Genomic DNA, 18664 nt, shown 5'->3' on the forward strand with positions numbered 1-18664 from the left:
ATCATTATACATGACACGTTTTTTAGTGATAACTTAAAGGATTACCTGGTCCATGATGTAGCACCAAGACAGTATATACTTTGGTTAAAATAACTTTGTGACTGACAGTTCAGCAAGCCAAGTTGTAGCACTGAGCCACCAGTCACTCAGTTCTTTCTGTTGTGACTGACCGATCTTTCAAAGTGCCGCCGCGCAGTTACGTACATCCTCTACATGCGGCGCTGTCTGCCAGCCATGCAGCAGCAGCGCCACCTAAGCGGCCAGCCAGCCAGCGGCTGCTAGACTCGAACTCAGTTATGATTTGACTGTTAAAGTGTACACATGTCTTACTCTGTTATTTGATCTGTGACTTTCGTGTATTGCGTCTTCCTCGAAATATATTAGTTCAACTTGAACTTATAACAATTGGCGAAGAGGATGGGATTTTTCTTTTCCATCGTTGACCCACATGTTTCCATGGCTACTTTAGAGCAACTATTGCAAGGTCACATAGAACAGCAAACATTTCGCACAAATGTGATTCATGATATCGTCGCGGCATCAAATGCAGGGCATCTCTCATCGTTGTCTCTACCTCCTTTTCCTCCTTACGATGGACGAGACGGCCCAAGACTGGTCTGATTACGAAAAACATCTTTGACAGCACTTCTTGGCATTTCATGTCATGGATGAACAAACATGTAAGTCTCTGTTGCTTTCATGGATTTCACGTCTAATGTATCGGTTGTTGCCGCAATTGGCTCCTTTGAAAGATCGGTGAGTCACAACACTTTCTCAAGTACCACATGCTTACTATACTATCAGTTTTGCAGGTACACACATAGCCTTGCCAACATAGATGACTTGAAATGTCCTCTGCCACATCATTGCATCAATTATGAAGTTTTATCAGCATCTACTGTTGCCGAAATGTAGATATAATAAGTTGGAGGAAAAACCCATGGTCATTATTGTAAGCAAGTCTAACACTGTGTGTGTGTGTGTGTGTGTGATCTAATTTTGACAAAGACGTTACCGGCTGAAAGCAATATTTGTGACAGTCTTTTTGTTGTGCCTGTCTGCGACTAAGCATCTCCACTATGTGATGAGTAGCAAGCAACTTTCCTCTTCACAATACTGTAACCAAGTCAGGAGTTAATAGTACTCACTTGTTTGAATACATCAGGTAAAAAGTGAGATGAATAAAGATAGAGGGCTTGAGAATAATTATAAAAAACTGGAAGGACTGAAAATGAGTATGTCAGTCTGGCACTGGGATTGTGATTAATGACCAGCATCATGCTGGGAGTTAGCTGACCCTGAAGATCTACACAAAGATGATTGGGCGGTGAGTTCAACCACCAACAGGCCGCAATGCTTACTGTTCTGGAGGCAAATGGTGGTGCAAATCAATTTGAGAAGGACACACTGTGTACTCTCAGTTTATACGATTAACATGCATTATTCTGTGAGGTAAGCTTCAGGTACTGTTTGGAACAAATATTTGAATTTGCTGCAAAATAAGAGGTTTGTAAATTAGATATCATGACTTGTTGAAAGGACTTCCTCAGAGTACCCAAGTTCCAATTTGCATTCCTTGTTTCTTTTTTTAACTATTATCTATCTCATACCAACTCAGTACTATCTGAGTGTTGACCTATGTTCTTCTATAATATATATATATATATATATATATATATATATATATATATATATATATATATATATATATATATATATATATATATATATATATAAAGAAAGATGATGAGACTTACCAAACAAAAGCGCTGGCAGGTCGATAGACACACAAACAAACACAAATATACACACAAAATTCAAGCTTTCGCAACAAACTGTTGCCTCATCAGGAAAGAGGGAAGGAGAGGGAAAGACGAAAGGATGTGGGTTTTAAGGGAGAGGGTAAGGAGTCATTCCAATCCCGGGAGTGGAAAGACTTACCTTAGGGGGAAAAAAGGACAGGTATACACTCGCACACACACACATATCCATCCACACATACAGACACAAGCAGACATATGTGTGGATGGATATGTGTGTGTGTGCGAGTGTATACCTGTCCTTTTTTCCCCCTAAGGTAAGTCTTTCCACTCCCGGGATTGGAATGACTCCTTACCCTCTCCCTTAAAACCCACATCCTTTCGTCTTTCCCTCTCCTTCCCTCTTTCCTGATGAGGCAACAGTTTGTTGCGAAAGCTTGAATTTTGTGTGTATATTTGTGTTTGTTTGTGTGTCTATCGACCTGCCAGCGCTTTTGTTTGGTAAGTCTCATCATCTTTCTTTTTATATATATTTTTCCCACGTGGAATGTTTCCCTCTGTTATATATATATATATATATATATATATATATATATATATATATATATATATATATATATATATATATATATATATATATAACATTTCCCAAACAGTGAGAAGTAAATGTATTTAATAGTTTGAAGTTAGACTAAACCAGGAATTCAAACTGATCTATAGCTTCATCAGTCAACCCTAGAAGTTTAATGCAGTGTGTCTCTTATGGATCACCATAAAATGTGCTCTTAACCTCTCTACTTTAAAATGTAAACTGGTACTCTTTCAAGAATTTTACCTCAGCATCATTGTAGACTCAGAATTTCATGGAAAAATAAGAGGTATAGACTCAGGCCCAAGCAAATCACACCCCAGAAATGTTCTCTATAAATGCAGAATACTACAAAACATGGAGTTAATTACAACATTGTGCAATTTACTACTTTCGTCCTGCAAATGTTCTTTGACCTAGTTATTTTTTCAAATTTCACATGTTTGGGCTTTCACACTCCAGTACTTCTTAATCTTACACTCTTAACACAGTGCCTTATATGATGCTTAGGCAGGTCAACTACCAAAGATTACACTTCAGTAAATTTGTGTTGTGCAACCATTTCAGTGGGAGAAAGTGTTGGTAGTTACGTTCCTCACTCTAATCACAAGTGCTGTTTAAATAATACTGAAGACATTCTGAAAGTGTAAATAGTTTCTATATGCAGTATCTAGAAGTTCTATTTCATATCTTTTTAAAAATTTTCTCTTTACTTTTACAAACATTGATACGGGTATGCACTTCCATCAGTATAAGCCTAATCTTTAATGCAAATAATTGCATTGGAACTGTCACAAGAACAAACAATTTTATTATATACACTCCTGGAAATGGAAAAAAGAACACATTGACACCGGTGTGTCAGACCCACCATACTTGCTCCGGACACTGCGAGAGTGCTGTACAAGCAATGATCACACGCATGGCACAGCGGACACACCAGGAACCGCGGTGTTGGCCGTCGAATGGCGCTAGCTGTGCAGCATTTGTGCACCGCCGCCGTCAGTGTCAGCCAGTTTGCCGTGGCATACGGAGCTCCATCGCAGTCTTTAACACTGGTACCATGCCACGACAGTGTGGACGTGAACCGTATGTGCAGTTGACGGACTTTGAGCGAGGGCGTATAGTGGGCATGTGGGAGGCCGGGTGGACGTACCGCCGAATTGCTCAACACGTGGGGCGTGAGGTCTCCACAGTACATCGATGTTGTCGCCAGTGGTCGGCGGAAGGTGCACGTGCCCGTCGACCTGGGACCGGACCGCAGCGACGCACGGATGCACACCAAGACCGTAGGATCCTACGCAGTGCCGTAGGGGACCGCACCGACACTTCCCAGCAAATTAGGGACACTGTTGCTCCTGGGGTATTGGCGAGGACCATTCGCAACAGTCTCCATGAAGCTGGGCTACGGTCCCGCACACCGTTAGGCCGTCTTCCGCTCACGCCCCAACATCGTGCAGCCCGCCTCCAGTGGTGTCGCGACAGGCGTGCATGGAGGGACGAATGGAGACGTGTCGTCTTCAGCGATTAGAGTCGCTTCTGCCTTGGTGCCAATGATGGTCGTATGCGTGTTTGGCGCCGTGCAGGTGAGCGCCACAATCAGGACTGCATACGACCGAGGCACACAGGGCCAACACCCGGCATCATGGTGTGGGGAGCAATCTCCTACACTGGCCGTACACCACTGGTGATCGTCGAGGGGACACTGAATAGTGCACGGTACATCCAAACCGTCATCGAACCCATCGTTCTACCATTCCTAGACCGGCAAGGGAACTTGCTGTTCCAACAGGACAATGCACGTCCGCATGTATCCCGTGCCACCCAACGTGCTCTAGAAGGTGTAAGTCAACTACCCTGGCCAGCAAGATCTCCGGATCTGTCCCCCATTGAGCATGTTTGGGACTGGATGAAGCGTCGTCTCACGCGGTCTGCACGTCCAGCACGAACGCTGGTCCAACTGAGGCGCCAGGTGGAAATGGCATGGCAAGCCGTTCAACAGGACTACATCCAGCATCTCTACGATCGTCTCAATGGGAGAATAGCAGCCTGCATTGCTGCGAAAGGTGGATATACACTGTACTAGTGCCGACATTGTGCATGCTCTGTTGCCTGTGTCTATGTGCCTGTGGTTCTGTCAGTGTGATCATGTGATTTATCTGACCCCAGGAATGTGTCAATAAAGTTTCCCCTTCCTGGGACAATGAATTCACGGTGTTCTTATTTCAATTTCCAGGAGTGTGGAAAAAGTAATTTTCTTTGCCTGATAACCAAAGCCATATGCCAACTGTATTTTCTTCATCTCACAGCATGGCTTTTATAAAGTAAATGGAAGTTTATAAGTGTAGTTTAGTAATATGTGAGAGATATAAATGTTGTACATGTGTGTAAGACAGATTTTTGATGTTAAATTTAATGCTCACACTGTAAAACTTTTTTTTACATTAACAGAAGTAATAAAAAACAACCACAAGCTTTAGTAAGACTTTTATTTTTAATAACTGAGTTTTTCACAGGCCAAATACTGTTTTGTACAATAGTGAGTATTGTAGCATTAGACGTTTTGGAACAAATACTTTTTGCAACTGTTTTTATGTAAATTAGAAGTGGTAGCAGTAACCATCTGACAATTGCTTTAAAACATTTCATTATCAATTAATTATAAGATGCTATCAGGCTAAGTAAAAAGCACATATTTGCTTTTATTTCAAAAATTTATTATTATTTTACATATGTCTGTAAACATGCTACTGTTGTTGATATGATTGTCACATTTTGGCTCTCTTTAAATTGTTTTGCTCGAAAGATCCAGTATGCTAAAATTGATCAAATATCTACAACTGAAACAACTGCAAGTCAAGTCGGACTTTGTCCAAGTGCTTTCCTTTCCTTCATGTTTACAGTTTACGTGCCAACAGGCTTTTTTCAGTTTTCTCTAATTCTATTGTCAGTAACAATTTGTGTATATAGTACACCCTTAAATATTAAGGATGAAAAATAACAATACATTTTATTTCTCAGTATGTTCAACAGTACAAAATTAAGTATTTTGATGATGATATTTTGAACATTGACGAGATGATGAAATGGAGACAATGTGGTTAAGCTGCCAAGGTTATTTTTTCTTCATTTTTCTTGTCTTCTGACCTTCTGCAACCTCACTTTCTGAAAAACAGATTGAAAACTAATGACTTACAGGCATTTTTTAGAAGTTCTGTCAACAGTGAGAATTTTATTTGCATAATTTCACAGAAACCCATTTGATAAAAATTTAATAAAGAGACTGAAAACAATACAGACATGGTATATTAATGTCAGAAAAACATACATTGAAGGTTGACAATGACAGATTTGATGTTTATCACGAAGATAATTATGCATGCACAGATAGTTATTCTAACCTCAAAAATGATTTTTTTTTATCTTACAGTTCATCCTGAGCTTACACAAATAGTATCAATACCAGTTTTGAGCTCATGGTAAGTCATTACCAGATTGACTTAAGGCTGAAATAAATAATTTAATGAAATTCAGAACTGTCTGTCCACCTTTTAAAAAAATATAAAGTATAGCATGAAAGTGATGGGCACTAAAGAGAGTTCCTTGTTTCTGCTTAGGATCAGCACTATCACAGGGACATTAGCCAGTAGTGATGGTTCTCTGTAATAATCTACCCATAGCTGCACATGCCTCACTCTTTTACTTACCCCAAATTTAGTGGTAGGCTACATGAATTACACTTAATTTCAGGAAACTACCATGTTCAGTCCTTCAATTACAAACAGTACACAGCAAATGTTTTAAAACAAATGGTATGATTTACAGGGAAGTTAAATTTTAATGAGAGCTGTCTGTTCATATTTTATTTTGACTGATGTTTGTTATAGCATGCCGTACATCTGAAATTATCTAGCCCTTTGTTTTATCTGCAATGATGTACTCTATGAGAACTACTCTTTCTGCTAAATCAGAAACCATAAAATATTTAAGTTTAATGTCATTTACCACTTCATATTTCATTGGTGAAATAAAAACTCTGGCCCTACCAAGTAGAATAGCATCCCAACAATGACAAGATGATCATAAATGTCTCCCAGCTCAGACTGGACAAGAATGGGGAATGACATCAGCATCAGCCTTCTCAAAGCAACCATCCTCTCACTTTAAGTACTTTCAAGAACACACTAAACCAAAACTCTTCACTCCTGAATCAGTTCCATTGTCTCAACCATTCTGTCATCTAAGTTTTAATTTCACAGACGAGAGCAGAAAATGTAGATTTCTTTACATATTAAACACACTTTTCATGTAACATATTTTGAAATGAGATACACATGCTTCATACTCAGGCTAAAAATGGGAAACTGACTGTTCCAAAGCTAAATAGTAGTGTATTTTGCAGTTACATTAAATATAAAATTATTCTACCAAGTAGCAAAGTAAGAGTTAGTTAAAACACTGGGTTCCTCTGTTACAATAACTAACACAAAGAGTTATATTCAAAACATCTGTTAGTCTGTCGCAGTGTTATATAAGTCTGGGGATAGGACAGCTGTGCCTTGATTCGAGCCTAGTTCTCGATTGCTTCAGCATATTACAATTACCTTCATCATTAAAGGAGAAGTGAATGTGATGGGTGTGAGCCCCAAGAATACTGAGTGCCATTTGACTTTGACTTTACACAGCGTGCAAGATTATTACACTTAATAAAAAAAAAAAAAAACTGTTTCTATCCATTCTTGCAACCATAAACAGATATAACATTCATACAGCACATTTTATTTATAGCCAGTTACTAACACCAAAAGTCTATGCAAGTGCAGTTAATTACTGTACATCTTAGAGAGCTACACATCCCAGCTGTTTGTGAAAATATTTTTGTAAATAAAAAGTCTTCAACACTTTCTATGAGAAGTTCATTTTAAAATGTTTGTCCCTTACGCAATCATGTTTTTTTCCTCATTTCTCAGATGTACTTTGCATGCAATAACTAAGGGAATAATATGCAATATAGATTACTGTTGTATACGGGGGATCCCTCATAAAACCATTATGCCCCACACCCAAGATTCAAGTAACGATGAACAAACTAAAAAAGAATAGATATTAGTGAAGTTAAAAAACATGTAGTTACCTGTTTATAAGAGATGTTTGAAGTGGTGACCAAGGGCATTTCAAGACAGTGGTGCCACTTCACTGTCAATTAGACTAGAGATGATAAACTTGTACGTAAGGTGTACCAGTTTTATGTGGGACACTTAACAGTAATACTCCTACCCAGAAGACAATCATCTAATGACTGCCTGTTACACAATCAACCACCTTTCTTATTCACCAGTAAAAAATGTAAATGTCATGTGACTAGGGCCTCCCGTCGGGTAGACAGTTCGCCGGGTGCAAGTCTTTCGATTTGACGTCACTTTGGCGACTTGCGTGTCGATGGGGATGAAATGATGATGATTAGGACAACACAACACCCAGTTCCTGAGCGGAGAAAATCTCCAACCCAGCTGGGAATCGAACCCGGGCCCTTAGGATTGACATTCTGTTGTACCAACCACTCAGCTACTGGGGTCAGACTATTCACCAGTACACCTTTCGATGTCTTAGCAGACCTTTCAAGGGACTATACTTATTAAAAATCAATGAACAAAAACATGATTCCTTCATTCTATCATTCAAACAAATTATCCTCTTCCCCCAACTCTACATCATTTTCACCAAAACTGGAGCATTATTAAATAAAGACAAGATATTGCAGACTTAGTACATAAAGAGGAAATGATTCTCTCTCCTTGCTTGTTGACAAAAATCATTTGGATTTATTCACAACCAGTTCCACATTTCAAAAAGCCAGTCTAACCATGTCCATGAATAATATGAAGCATAAGGTGTTTCAGAATAAATGTACAATTTATAAAGCTTTTCAGCATTTATCACGTTCAATCTGAAATTGTAAATAATACATCAAATGAAAGACCAACTCAAAAAGTTTTGTTTTTACGCCTGTGTGCAAAGGGGAGACTGTTGAATGACCAAGAGTGATGGACAAATGTGTTGAATTAGTGATAGTCTCATGTGTAGCCCCAAGAAATTTGTTCAGAAGGCTAGCCACGAATTAGCCACTCCAGTGATGTCTATGTGGTGACTTAAGGAGACACTTAAAATTATGTCTTTATTGTTTGCAGTTGTTACAAACACTAAAGCCTACAGACTACAATTTACGTGCCAACATTGCAAACAAAATGTTTCTGCATGATAATTTTTTTGGATCGTGACATCTTCCATGATAAAGCAGTATTTCACCTAAGTGAAAATGTGAGCGAACACTGTGCGCATCTGAGGGTCGGCTAAAGCCCAGAGATGGTACAGTTCCCATGATACTCCCCTGAATTGAATGTTTTTTGTGCCATATCCTGGCAGAAAGTTTATGGGTCTTTCTTTTTTGGTGAAGCAACTGTATGTTGATGTTTAGAACTATGGCTCTTTCCTCAATTTTAAGAAGCTGAAACACAGAACTTTATGTGGCAGCATGATGGTGCCCCACCTCACCAGCGTACCTCAGTACATAATTGGTTGAACAGTGCTGTACTCAACTGCTGAATTGGTCTCAAAGGGGGTAGATGACAGCTTGTTTCTCAAGACTTGCACAATCTGAAGCCTTTTGATTTTTACCTTTGGTGGTTCATAAAGAATCTTGTATGTGCCTATGCTACCTACCATCTGATCTATCTGGCTCTTGTAAGAAAAATCAAATTGCAGTTTCATTTGATGTTTTATTTATAAATCTATGTTGACTGTAATAAATGCTACAAATATGTTCATTCTGAACTACCCTGTATTTTGGATGGATAACCTGACAGATTCAAATCTTGATTTTAAAGAAAATGTTTTGTTACTTACCCCATACTTTATTGTTGAGTACCTCTCCCAGGAAATAGAGCCCAAAAAATAAGAGCATCAGCATGAGGAAAAATACTATTCTCTGGGCAACATTTAGGACACTTAGTACTGGATAGACCCATTCACCTGAGAGGTAGTAAATTATGTGCACCCTGAAAATATACAAATTCAGTATTTGCAGTAAGAACACTGTAAAAAGTGCATTATTTCCAAACATATGCAGTTTTAATGTACTGTAAGTGTGAACTTATTAAAGATAAATAAAAACTACATGATATTGTAATCCTTACTTACCATACAAGATAAACAATTGTGAAAATTGCAAGACCAAGCAAACATTTTGATCTTGATGGATACTTGTGATATGTAGCAACTGTCTCCAACAGTGAGAATACTAATATGTTGGAATGCATTACATGATTCAGCCACCATGGAAAAAAAGTATCTGCTGCTTTTGGAAAAACTAGTTCTCTGTCAATTGCATATAGGCTCCAGAAAGTCAAGCATACAAACTAGAAGAGAAATCACAAGGTAAGTAGCATTCAAAAACTAATCTTGCATACATGATCTATCATTAACAATAACCAAGCTTCTCATATACAGCTATCATACTTACTTAAAAATACACAAAAATTGACTATTTAAATTGGTGTTAAGTTCAGTAATAACACACATATATTTATAAGAAATTGTAGCAAATAGTTCTGACCTGGTAGATCAACACACATTTCATGTACAGTGCTATAACTTGTACAAAAATTCAAATTATTCATAATAAAATAAAGTGTATACTATAATAAAGTATATACTTGTGCATAATTCAACATAAAACATTTATAATTATTTGTCCCTACACCAACTGTAAGAGTGGTAGTACTACTTGTAGTGGTGGTAATAGTAGAATCATATGTGCAAAATGCCTGTAGACTGAGATACTACTAGATTCTAAACTACTAAGCAATGGGCAGAGGACAAAGAAAAGGCGATTTTGTTCTTGCTTTCATGATCTATTATTAAGACCTTTTTGTCTTATTTGGTTTTCATGTCAGTTTACCATTTGCTTGAGTTCTTTCTTCCTTTTACCACCTTTGTTCCGTTGCAGCCTTGGTACTAAAGCCATGTGACTCACCAAGCTATCCTCCTACCCTGATTCAAGTCCTCTGGCATTCCCTTAAGTATCTTAAGTCAAATGCTTGGATGGTAACTCCAGAGGCTGCAGCCAATTCCCACATCATCATTGTTTGACCATTTACAAAAATCTTCTGACTGGTTTGATGCAGCCCACCAAACATTCCTCTCTAGTGCCAACCTCTTCATCTCAGAGTAGCATTTGCAGCTTATGCCCCCAATTATTTGCTGGATGTATTCCAATCTCTGTCTTCCTCTACAGTTTTTACCCTCTACAGTACAGCTCCCTCTAGTACCATGGAAGTTATTCTGTAATGTCTTAACAGATGTCCTACCATGCTGTCCCCCCTTCTTGTCAGTGCTTTCCACATATTCCTTTCCTCATCAAATTTGCAGAGAACCTCCTCCTTCCTTACCTTATCAGTCCACTTAATTTTCAACATTCTTCTGTAGCACCACATCCTGAATGCTTCAATACTCTTCTGTTCCAGTCTTCCTACCATGCAATGCTGTGCTCCAAATGTACATCCTCAGAAATTTCTTCCTCAATTTAAGCCTGAGAACTACAATATTTCTGAACTGGGGTAAAAACTTTATAGTGGACCATAGTAGTGTAACAATCTGCCAAAATATTCTGTCAAAATTTAATTTTCTTGGTTACACAGAGACAATATCATGTCATCTTTCTTACCTATTGTTCCTGTTAGTCATTTATTTCCACTCTGGTAGTCTGAATCTATGGATTTGTTAATAATTATAAAAATGCTAATCATTCACAAATCTAATCAAAGACAATAACAAATAGCAATTGGCATTCACCCATTTGGGTTTATTCAGCTCATCTCTTTTGTCTGTGGGAAAGTTTTTTTTATTTCTACATGCGACAGGGGTTCCCCTAGCAGAGACATCACGTAGGCTATGAGCACATTCAAAAATCAACCTATTATTCATTCAGAAATCTCTTAGAATGTATTAAAAAATGCTTAAAAACCAACAGGGATGCGTTTCAAAATCATATGAGTACATGTATTGTATGCTAGGCACTTTGTGAAAAAAGGTTTTTTTCTTCAAGAATATGAATTTGGCACCCCTGAAATTGCTGCCTGGGGCAGATATCCTGGTTTGCCCCACCCCACCCTCCTGCCTCCCCTCTCTCCCGTCCCCAGATCTGGGCCTGATTAATAGACTTCTTTTGGCCAGAAATGCTTTTTTTTTGGCCAGTGCTAGTCTGCTTCTTATGTCCTTCTTGCTCTACCTGTCATGTGCTATTTTGCTGCACAGGTAGCAAAATTCCTTAAGTTCATATGCTTCATAATCACCAATTGTAATGTTAAATTCCTTGCAGTACTCATTTCTGCTATTTCTCACAGCTTTTATCTTTCTTTGATTTACTCTCAATATGTATTCTATACTCATTAGAATGTTCATTCCATTCAGCACATCATGTAGTAGTACCTCACTTTCATTGAGGATAAAAAGTCATCAGGGAATCTTTTCATTGATATCTTTTCACCTTTTATTTTAACACCATCTTGTACCTTCCTTTTACTTCCATAATTGATTCTAAGAAGTAGGGACAAAAGACTGCATCCTTGTCTTAAGCACTGTAGGTAGATTACTTATTATCATGATCACAAAAAAGAGTATGAAGCTCTAAATTTCCTTGTAGACTGCACTCTTCACCATCGTGCCAGATCCCATAGTACCATTCTATTATTAACATCCGTTTCATTCTGTCTGATATCACTATCAAGAATGTTTGTTTACATTCCAGTTTACTTTATAAAGAAGTATCTTTTTCTCTGTATCTTCTCATTTTCTTTGAACAAAGTTACCATTGGTTTAAAAAGCTTGAAATCCTTTTCTATATGTCACTGTCAGTCTAATGGCAAGCTGAAATTATACATGCTAAATTTTCCTTAATAAAAAAACTCAACTCCATAGCCTCCACAATGTCTTAAATGCAACAAATGTTATCAGTAATATACTAGAGATTACACAATGATTTACTTACAGTTGAGAGTGGGAAAGCCAAAGACGCCTGAATAAAATCTCTCAGACTCCGAATGAATGGCGTCTTCCTAGGATGAGAGTCATTTGTTCCAATGAGATCATTGATGACACATATTGTGAAGTACACAGTTTGTAACACCTGAAAAGAAGAAGTAATTAATTATTTGAATCTGAAGATGTGCTCAGGGAGGTAATTTTTTATTGGTGAAATAGTTCTGTCATTAAAGTGAGGAAAACATCTAAAATAGCTGCTTTTAATTCAAATTTAAATTCAAAGAAAATTATAACCACTGAATGTAATTGGCTATTTTACTTTGTGGGACTGTAGAATGTTACCATGACAGAGCTATTCAGGAAAGTAGCTGTGTCTACTGTACAGTCTAATTGTTTTCTTACTCAGTTGTGCAGTAGAATCCAGTTTTGTAGGCTTTTGCTACAAACTGCTACATAGAAAGATACTGTGACAAGCTTTACCTGTCACCATTAATATACTCTTATTGACAAAATTAGACTGCTACCTTGACTTGTCTCTTAAATGATTAGTTATGATCCCTAAGTATATTTAGCATTGTCAAATGCTGAAGTTCCCTATTACATGTTCAATGGTTCAATAACTTTAACCAGGTACTTATCATATTCTAACAGATGATGGCTTGTACATCTCGTCTGCCTTTAATAGCCTTCAACTTGTAGTGTGTGGTGCACAGCATGTGTCAACTGTGCATAATATAGCCTTGTGCATGTTCAGGGCTTTTAATATCATTTAAAATTGTGTTACCAGTTAATGATTTAGCCAGATCTTAAGTCATTGCCAAAGGTGGGTGTAAGAGAGACAATCCAGATTTTTACTGACTTTTTAATAGTGTATTTTTAAATATACAATTTCGGTGACACAGTGCAGTGCTAGCTCTCTCTCTCTCTCTCTCTCTCTCTCTCTCTCTCTCCTCTCTCGAATAAAAAGAGGAAACTGAGGAAGGAAACTGTCTGCGACACAAGAGTTCAGTCATCATGGCTTTGACAGAAATAGCGCAATAATTTCGATAACTTATTACTTGGAGAAACTTAATTTAGCTCAAGACTTTTTATATTGTACACTCATGTGCATAAGTAAAAAGAAGGAAGTAACTGACGCACGATATGTCATTGCCAAGTAACATAGCTTTATAAAATTTTGACTGTAAATGGAAAGAACTGCTGCAGTAGAGCACAGAAAGTAACTTCAAGATAAAAGAAATACGCAATGAGATGAACAAAAATGACACTTTTATTCAAACAACAATTTCGCTGAAGTCATCACGGTTCATGATGGTCCCCTGGCCATTACAAATGGTGGGACAAGTTTCTTAACAGGGTGTGAGAACACAGATGGCACAGAATTTTCTGCAATGTCCTCCTATGAAGGCTGAAAGGGTGCTAAGGAGTTCTCATAGTAGAACATTCAATTGCTCCAGCAGTGAGGTTGACATCTGTTGGACGCATGTGGAGGTGCATGTTGATACATGTGGAGGTGCCGCAATACGTCTGCCCACCGCATCCCACACTTGTTCAGTGGGATTTAAATCGTTTGAATGGGCTGATCAGTCCATTCGCCGAATATCCTCTGTTTGCAAGAGCTCCTCCACTTGCGCCTTTTGATGCATTCGTGCATTGTCATCCGCAAAAGCGAAGTTAGGGCTGAATGCACCCCAGAAGAGACACACGTGGGGAAGAAGAACAGTGTCACAACAACATTGACTGATAAGTGTACCATTTTCAAATATTTGGGGGTCCCACCTCTCTCCATGAGTGTGCATCCAGCATTGTCCTACAACATCATTCTGGTGATCTGTGTGTTTTGGTGTGGGGAGGCATAATGTTGCATGAGCGTACTGATCAAGTCTGAAAATGGTACGCTCACCAGTCAACGTTATTGTGACTGTACTCGTTCCTCATGTGCATTCGGCCTTAACTTCATTTTTATGGATGCAGAAATGTAACACATGTCCTCCACCCCCAGCCATTTGCTTTGGTCGCTAGGCAAGCGGCGCGTGGCCTGTATGGAACATAAGTGGTAGTCTTAAGACTTTTTTCCTACATACCTCGGAACATATGAGTTTGCGGACCCCTTGCATGATAATGAAAGTGCTCAATTTTCACTTATCTGCCGATGTGGTCAATTTTGAGTTGACTGCGCCCCATGAATCTTAGGGGTGGTTCTCTCAAAAACTGTGTGTGGCGACAGTTACGTGGTACAAAAAAAACCCCAAAAGTAATCGGTGAAATATGAGCTAAATGAGTCCAAGGTCTTCCCCTGATAGAAGTTTAGCTTTTTTGGGCAACTGCGGCAGATCTCTCATAAATCTTCTGGTCTAGGAGTCGGTCATTCACAGCGTTATACTCTCCAACAGTCACCGGTTTATACTACAACATAAAACTATGAACATGTTACAGAGAAGTAAAAAAAAATATAAAAATTATCACCTATACTGTCCTGTCGGTACTGCACAAACACTACTTCATATTTGACTCTGTGTGTGTCATGCCTTACTGAGGCTAAAATACCAGCTCGCAGATAAAATGTGTACTATCTCTCACAAAGAAAGTTACTTCGTTAGATTCACATTTCTAACCTTTAAGTCACAGCAAAGAGGGAAAGCTGAAAGGTGGAAGGAGTATCTAGAGGGTCTATACAACGGAGATGAATTTGAAGGCAATATTATAGAAAGGAAAGTGGATGTAGATGAAAATGAGACGGGAGATACGACATTTCAAGATGAACATAACAGAGCTCTGGAAGATCTAAGTCGAAACAAGGGCCCAGGAGCAGACGGCATCCTTTCAGAACTATTGATAGACTTGGAAGACCCAGCCATGACAAAACTCTTCCATCTGCTGTGCAAGATCTACGAGACAGGCGAAATATCCACCCACACACCCACCCACCCACCCACCCACCCACCCACCCACACACACACACACACACACACACACACACACACAAAGATTTCAATTCCACAGAAACAAATTGCTGACAGGTGTAAAAAATTGCCTATCACTTAAGTAAGTTATGGTTGCAAAATACTAACGGGAATTGTTTGCAGAAGGATGGAAAAACTGGTGGAAGCCGACCTCTGGGAAGATCAGTCTGGATTCCAGAGAAATGTAGGAACACTGATGCAATACTGACCCTATAACTTACCTTAGAAGACAGATTAAGGAAAGAAAAAATTACGTTTTTAGCATTTATAAACTTAGAGAAAGCTTTTGACAATGTTGATTGGAATACTCTCTTTGAAGTTCTAAAGGTAACAGGGCTGAAATACAGGGAGCGAAGGGCTATTTACAGCTTGTCCAGAAACCAGACGGGAATCATAAGAGTCGAAGGACGTGAAAGGGAAACAGTGATTGAGAAGGGAGTGAGACAGGGTTGTAGCCTATCCTCGATATTATTCAATCTGCACATTTAACAGTAAGTAAAGGAAACCAAAGAAAAATGTGGAGAAGGAATTAAAGTTCAGGTAAAGGAAAAAAAAACTGTGAGGTTTGTCGATGACATTGTAATTCTATCAGAGACAGGAAGGACTTGGAAGAGCAGCTGAACGGAATTGACAGGGTCTTTAGAGGAGGATGTAAGATGAAAGTCAACAAAAGCAAAACAAGGATAATGGAATTAGTCGAACTAAATCGGGTGATGCTAAGGGAATCAGATTAGGAAACGAGACAGTTAAAACAGTAGATGAGTTTTGCTCTTTGGGCACAAAAAAAAAAAAAATTATGATGGCCCACGTAAACAGGATATGAAATGTAGACTGGCAGCGACAAGAAAAGCATTTCTGAAGAAGATAAATTTGTTAACATTGAATATATATTTAACGGTTAGGAAGTCTTTTCTGAAAGTATTTGTAAGGAATGTTATCATGAATGTAAGTGAAACATGTACGATAAACAGTTTAAACAAAAAGAGAATAGAAGCTTTCGAATGTTGAAGATTGGGTGGGACGATCTCGTAACTCATAAGGAGGTACTGAGTATAACTGGGGAGACTAAAAATTTGTGGCACAACTGGACAAAAAGAAGGGCTCAGTTGATAGGACACATTCTGAGACAGCGAGGGATCGCAGTTTTAGTACTGGAGGGAAGCGTAGGGGTGGGGGTGGGGGTGGGGGTGGGGGTGGGGGTGGGGGGGGGTGTAAATGTCGTAGAGGGAGATCAAGAGATGAATACAGGAAGCAGACCCCGAAGGATGTAGGTTGCAGTAGTTATTCGAAGACGAAGAGGCTCGCACAGGATAGAGTGGCACGGAGAGCAGCATCAAACCAGTATTCTGATTGAAGACCATGAAGACAATTACTTGTAGCATCTTTATGTCATTAACTAAGAGTAAATGCGTGTCATTTTGTCCAACCAGGTAGTCCAACATGACAATGTGATCACATTTTTGAAATTGTGAATTCATGAGGATACTATTTTGTGTTGAATTCCTTACGCACTTGCTACTCTAGAAACGTTGATCTAACGTGGACAACCTGATCAAAAGCATCCGGATCCTTATTGGTGGACAGTGATATGAGATGTGTCAAACCACTGTATTTATCACAGCGTCAACTCCGCTGGGGACATTTTGAAAGAGGCGTCAATGTCTGAAGCCCAGTCTTTCTCAAGAGCCAAAACTAAAGAAGGTGGACGGTGGGGTCTGGAGCAAATCTACGTTGTAACTCATTCCAAAAATGTTTTATTGGTTTCAGTTTGGGACTCTGGGCAGGTCAGTCTTTTACGGGAATGCTGACGTCCACAAACCACTGCCCGGTTTGTGAACTGAACGCATTGCCATGCTGATAAAAACAATCATGTCCGAACTGTTCATCTACTTCAAGCGGTGCACAATGCTGTAAAATGTGTTGATACCCTTCCGCATTTTGCATTTCCTTAAATGCAATAAGCGGACTAGGTCTTAAACACGAAAAAGATCCCCATACCATAACGTCACCTCCTCCGTACTTCACTTTTGGCACTACACACGATGGCAGGTGACGTTCTGCAGGGATTCGCAAAACCCAAATTCATCCACCGGATTTCCATAGGGTACAGGGTGATTCATTACTCCAAATCACTCGTTTCCGATCAACCATGTCGCACTTTACACCACCTCACGCGTAGCTTTAGTGTACGAAGCTAACTTACTAAGCGTATGAATGAAAGTAGCAATGGGGAACAGCGCGCCTTGCCATAACAGGACAGTGATGATGATGATGATGGTGGGGTCCCATACTCCGAGGAGCATAGGGGAAGATGCGGGAGACCGGCACCGTCTACTAGGCAAGGTCCTAGCGGGGGTGGTTTGCCATTGCCTTCCTCCGACCGTAACGGGCATGAATGATGATGATGATGATGATGACGACACAACAACACCCAGTCATCTCGAGGCAGGGAAAATCCCTAACCCCGCCAGGAATCGAACCCAGGACACTGTGCGCGGGAAGCGAGAACGCTACAGCAAAACCACGAACTGCGGACACTTCTTCCATATGAGTACCAACTTAGATGCTGCAGCTCTACAATGGAAACAAAGTACATGCATGAAGGAAATAGCACAGAGTGTATAAGAGCATTACACTCGCTCCAGATTCATAATTCTAGTATAAGGGGAGATCAAAACGTTCCCACTTGTGGGCGCTGTTGTAGCGTACGAGGTGTGGCTAGAAAAAAACCGGACTAGTACTGGTGAAACAATAAAACGAATGCAATAAGGCTGAAAGTCGCGTGGCCTGTCACGTGACTCTCGCTCCGCCTACTGCTCGAGTTTCATCTGCCTCCTGCACTCAGTCTGCCCGTGGCGTCTGTTTGAAGTAGTTGACGTTTTGTCTGTGCGTCGGAAAATGTTGAGTGTACAGAAAGAACAGCGTGTTAACATCAAATTTTGTTTCAAACTAGGAAAATCCGCAAGTGAAACGTTTGTAATGTTACAACAAATGTACGGCGATGATTGTTTATCGCGAACACAAGTGTTTGAGTGGTTTAAACGATTTAAAGATGGCCGCGAAGACACCAGTGATGACACTCGCACTGGCAGACCATTGTCAGCAAAAAGTGATGCAAACATTGAAAAAATCGGTAAACTTGTTCGACAAGATCGCCGGGGTGGGATCACTTTCAATGTTTTCCAGGATGTCAGAACAAATCATTCTTCGGCGTTCCTTCTGTTCAATTGTGAGACACTTTGGAACCATTTTTGAACACACTTTGTTCATGTTGAAACTTTCATGAAGAATCTGCCTAACACTTTCCTTGTCAA

General features: G+C 39.4%; 1 protein-coding gene across 3 annotated transcripts in view; it reads right to left on the reverse strand.

Moving 5' to 3' along the window:
* Window positions 1-4846: 4846 nt before the first annotated feature.
* The window catches only part of LOC126237431 (androgen-induced gene 1 protein-like), a 250226-nt gene continuing 236408 nt past the window's right edge, over window positions 4847-18664 (reverse strand). Inside the window, exons 2-5 of one of the 3 annotated variants that reach the window (XM_049947542.1) lie at window positions 12395-12532; window positions 9547-9764; window positions 9253-9404; window positions 4847-5514 (exon numbers count right to left, since the gene is read on the reverse strand). In XM_049947542.1, coding sequence (XP_049803499.1) covers window positions 5465-5514; window positions 9253-9404; window positions 9547-9764; window positions 12395-12532 — 558 coding nt within the window. In that variant the 3' untranslated portion in view covers window positions 4847-5464. The remainder of the gene's footprint in view (window positions 5515-9252; window positions 9405-9546; window positions 9765-12394; window positions 12533-18664) is intronic. The other 2 variants (XM_049947543.1, XM_049947544.1) reach the window with 2 other exon arrangements.

Source organism: Schistocerca nitens, chromosome 2 (genome assembly GCF_023898315.1).
Source record: "Schistocerca nitens isolate TAMUIC-IGC-003100 chromosome 2, iqSchNite1.1, whole genome shotgun sequence".
Taxonomy (NCBI): domain Eukaryota; kingdom Metazoa; phylum Arthropoda; class Insecta; order Orthoptera; family Acrididae; genus Schistocerca; species Schistocerca nitens.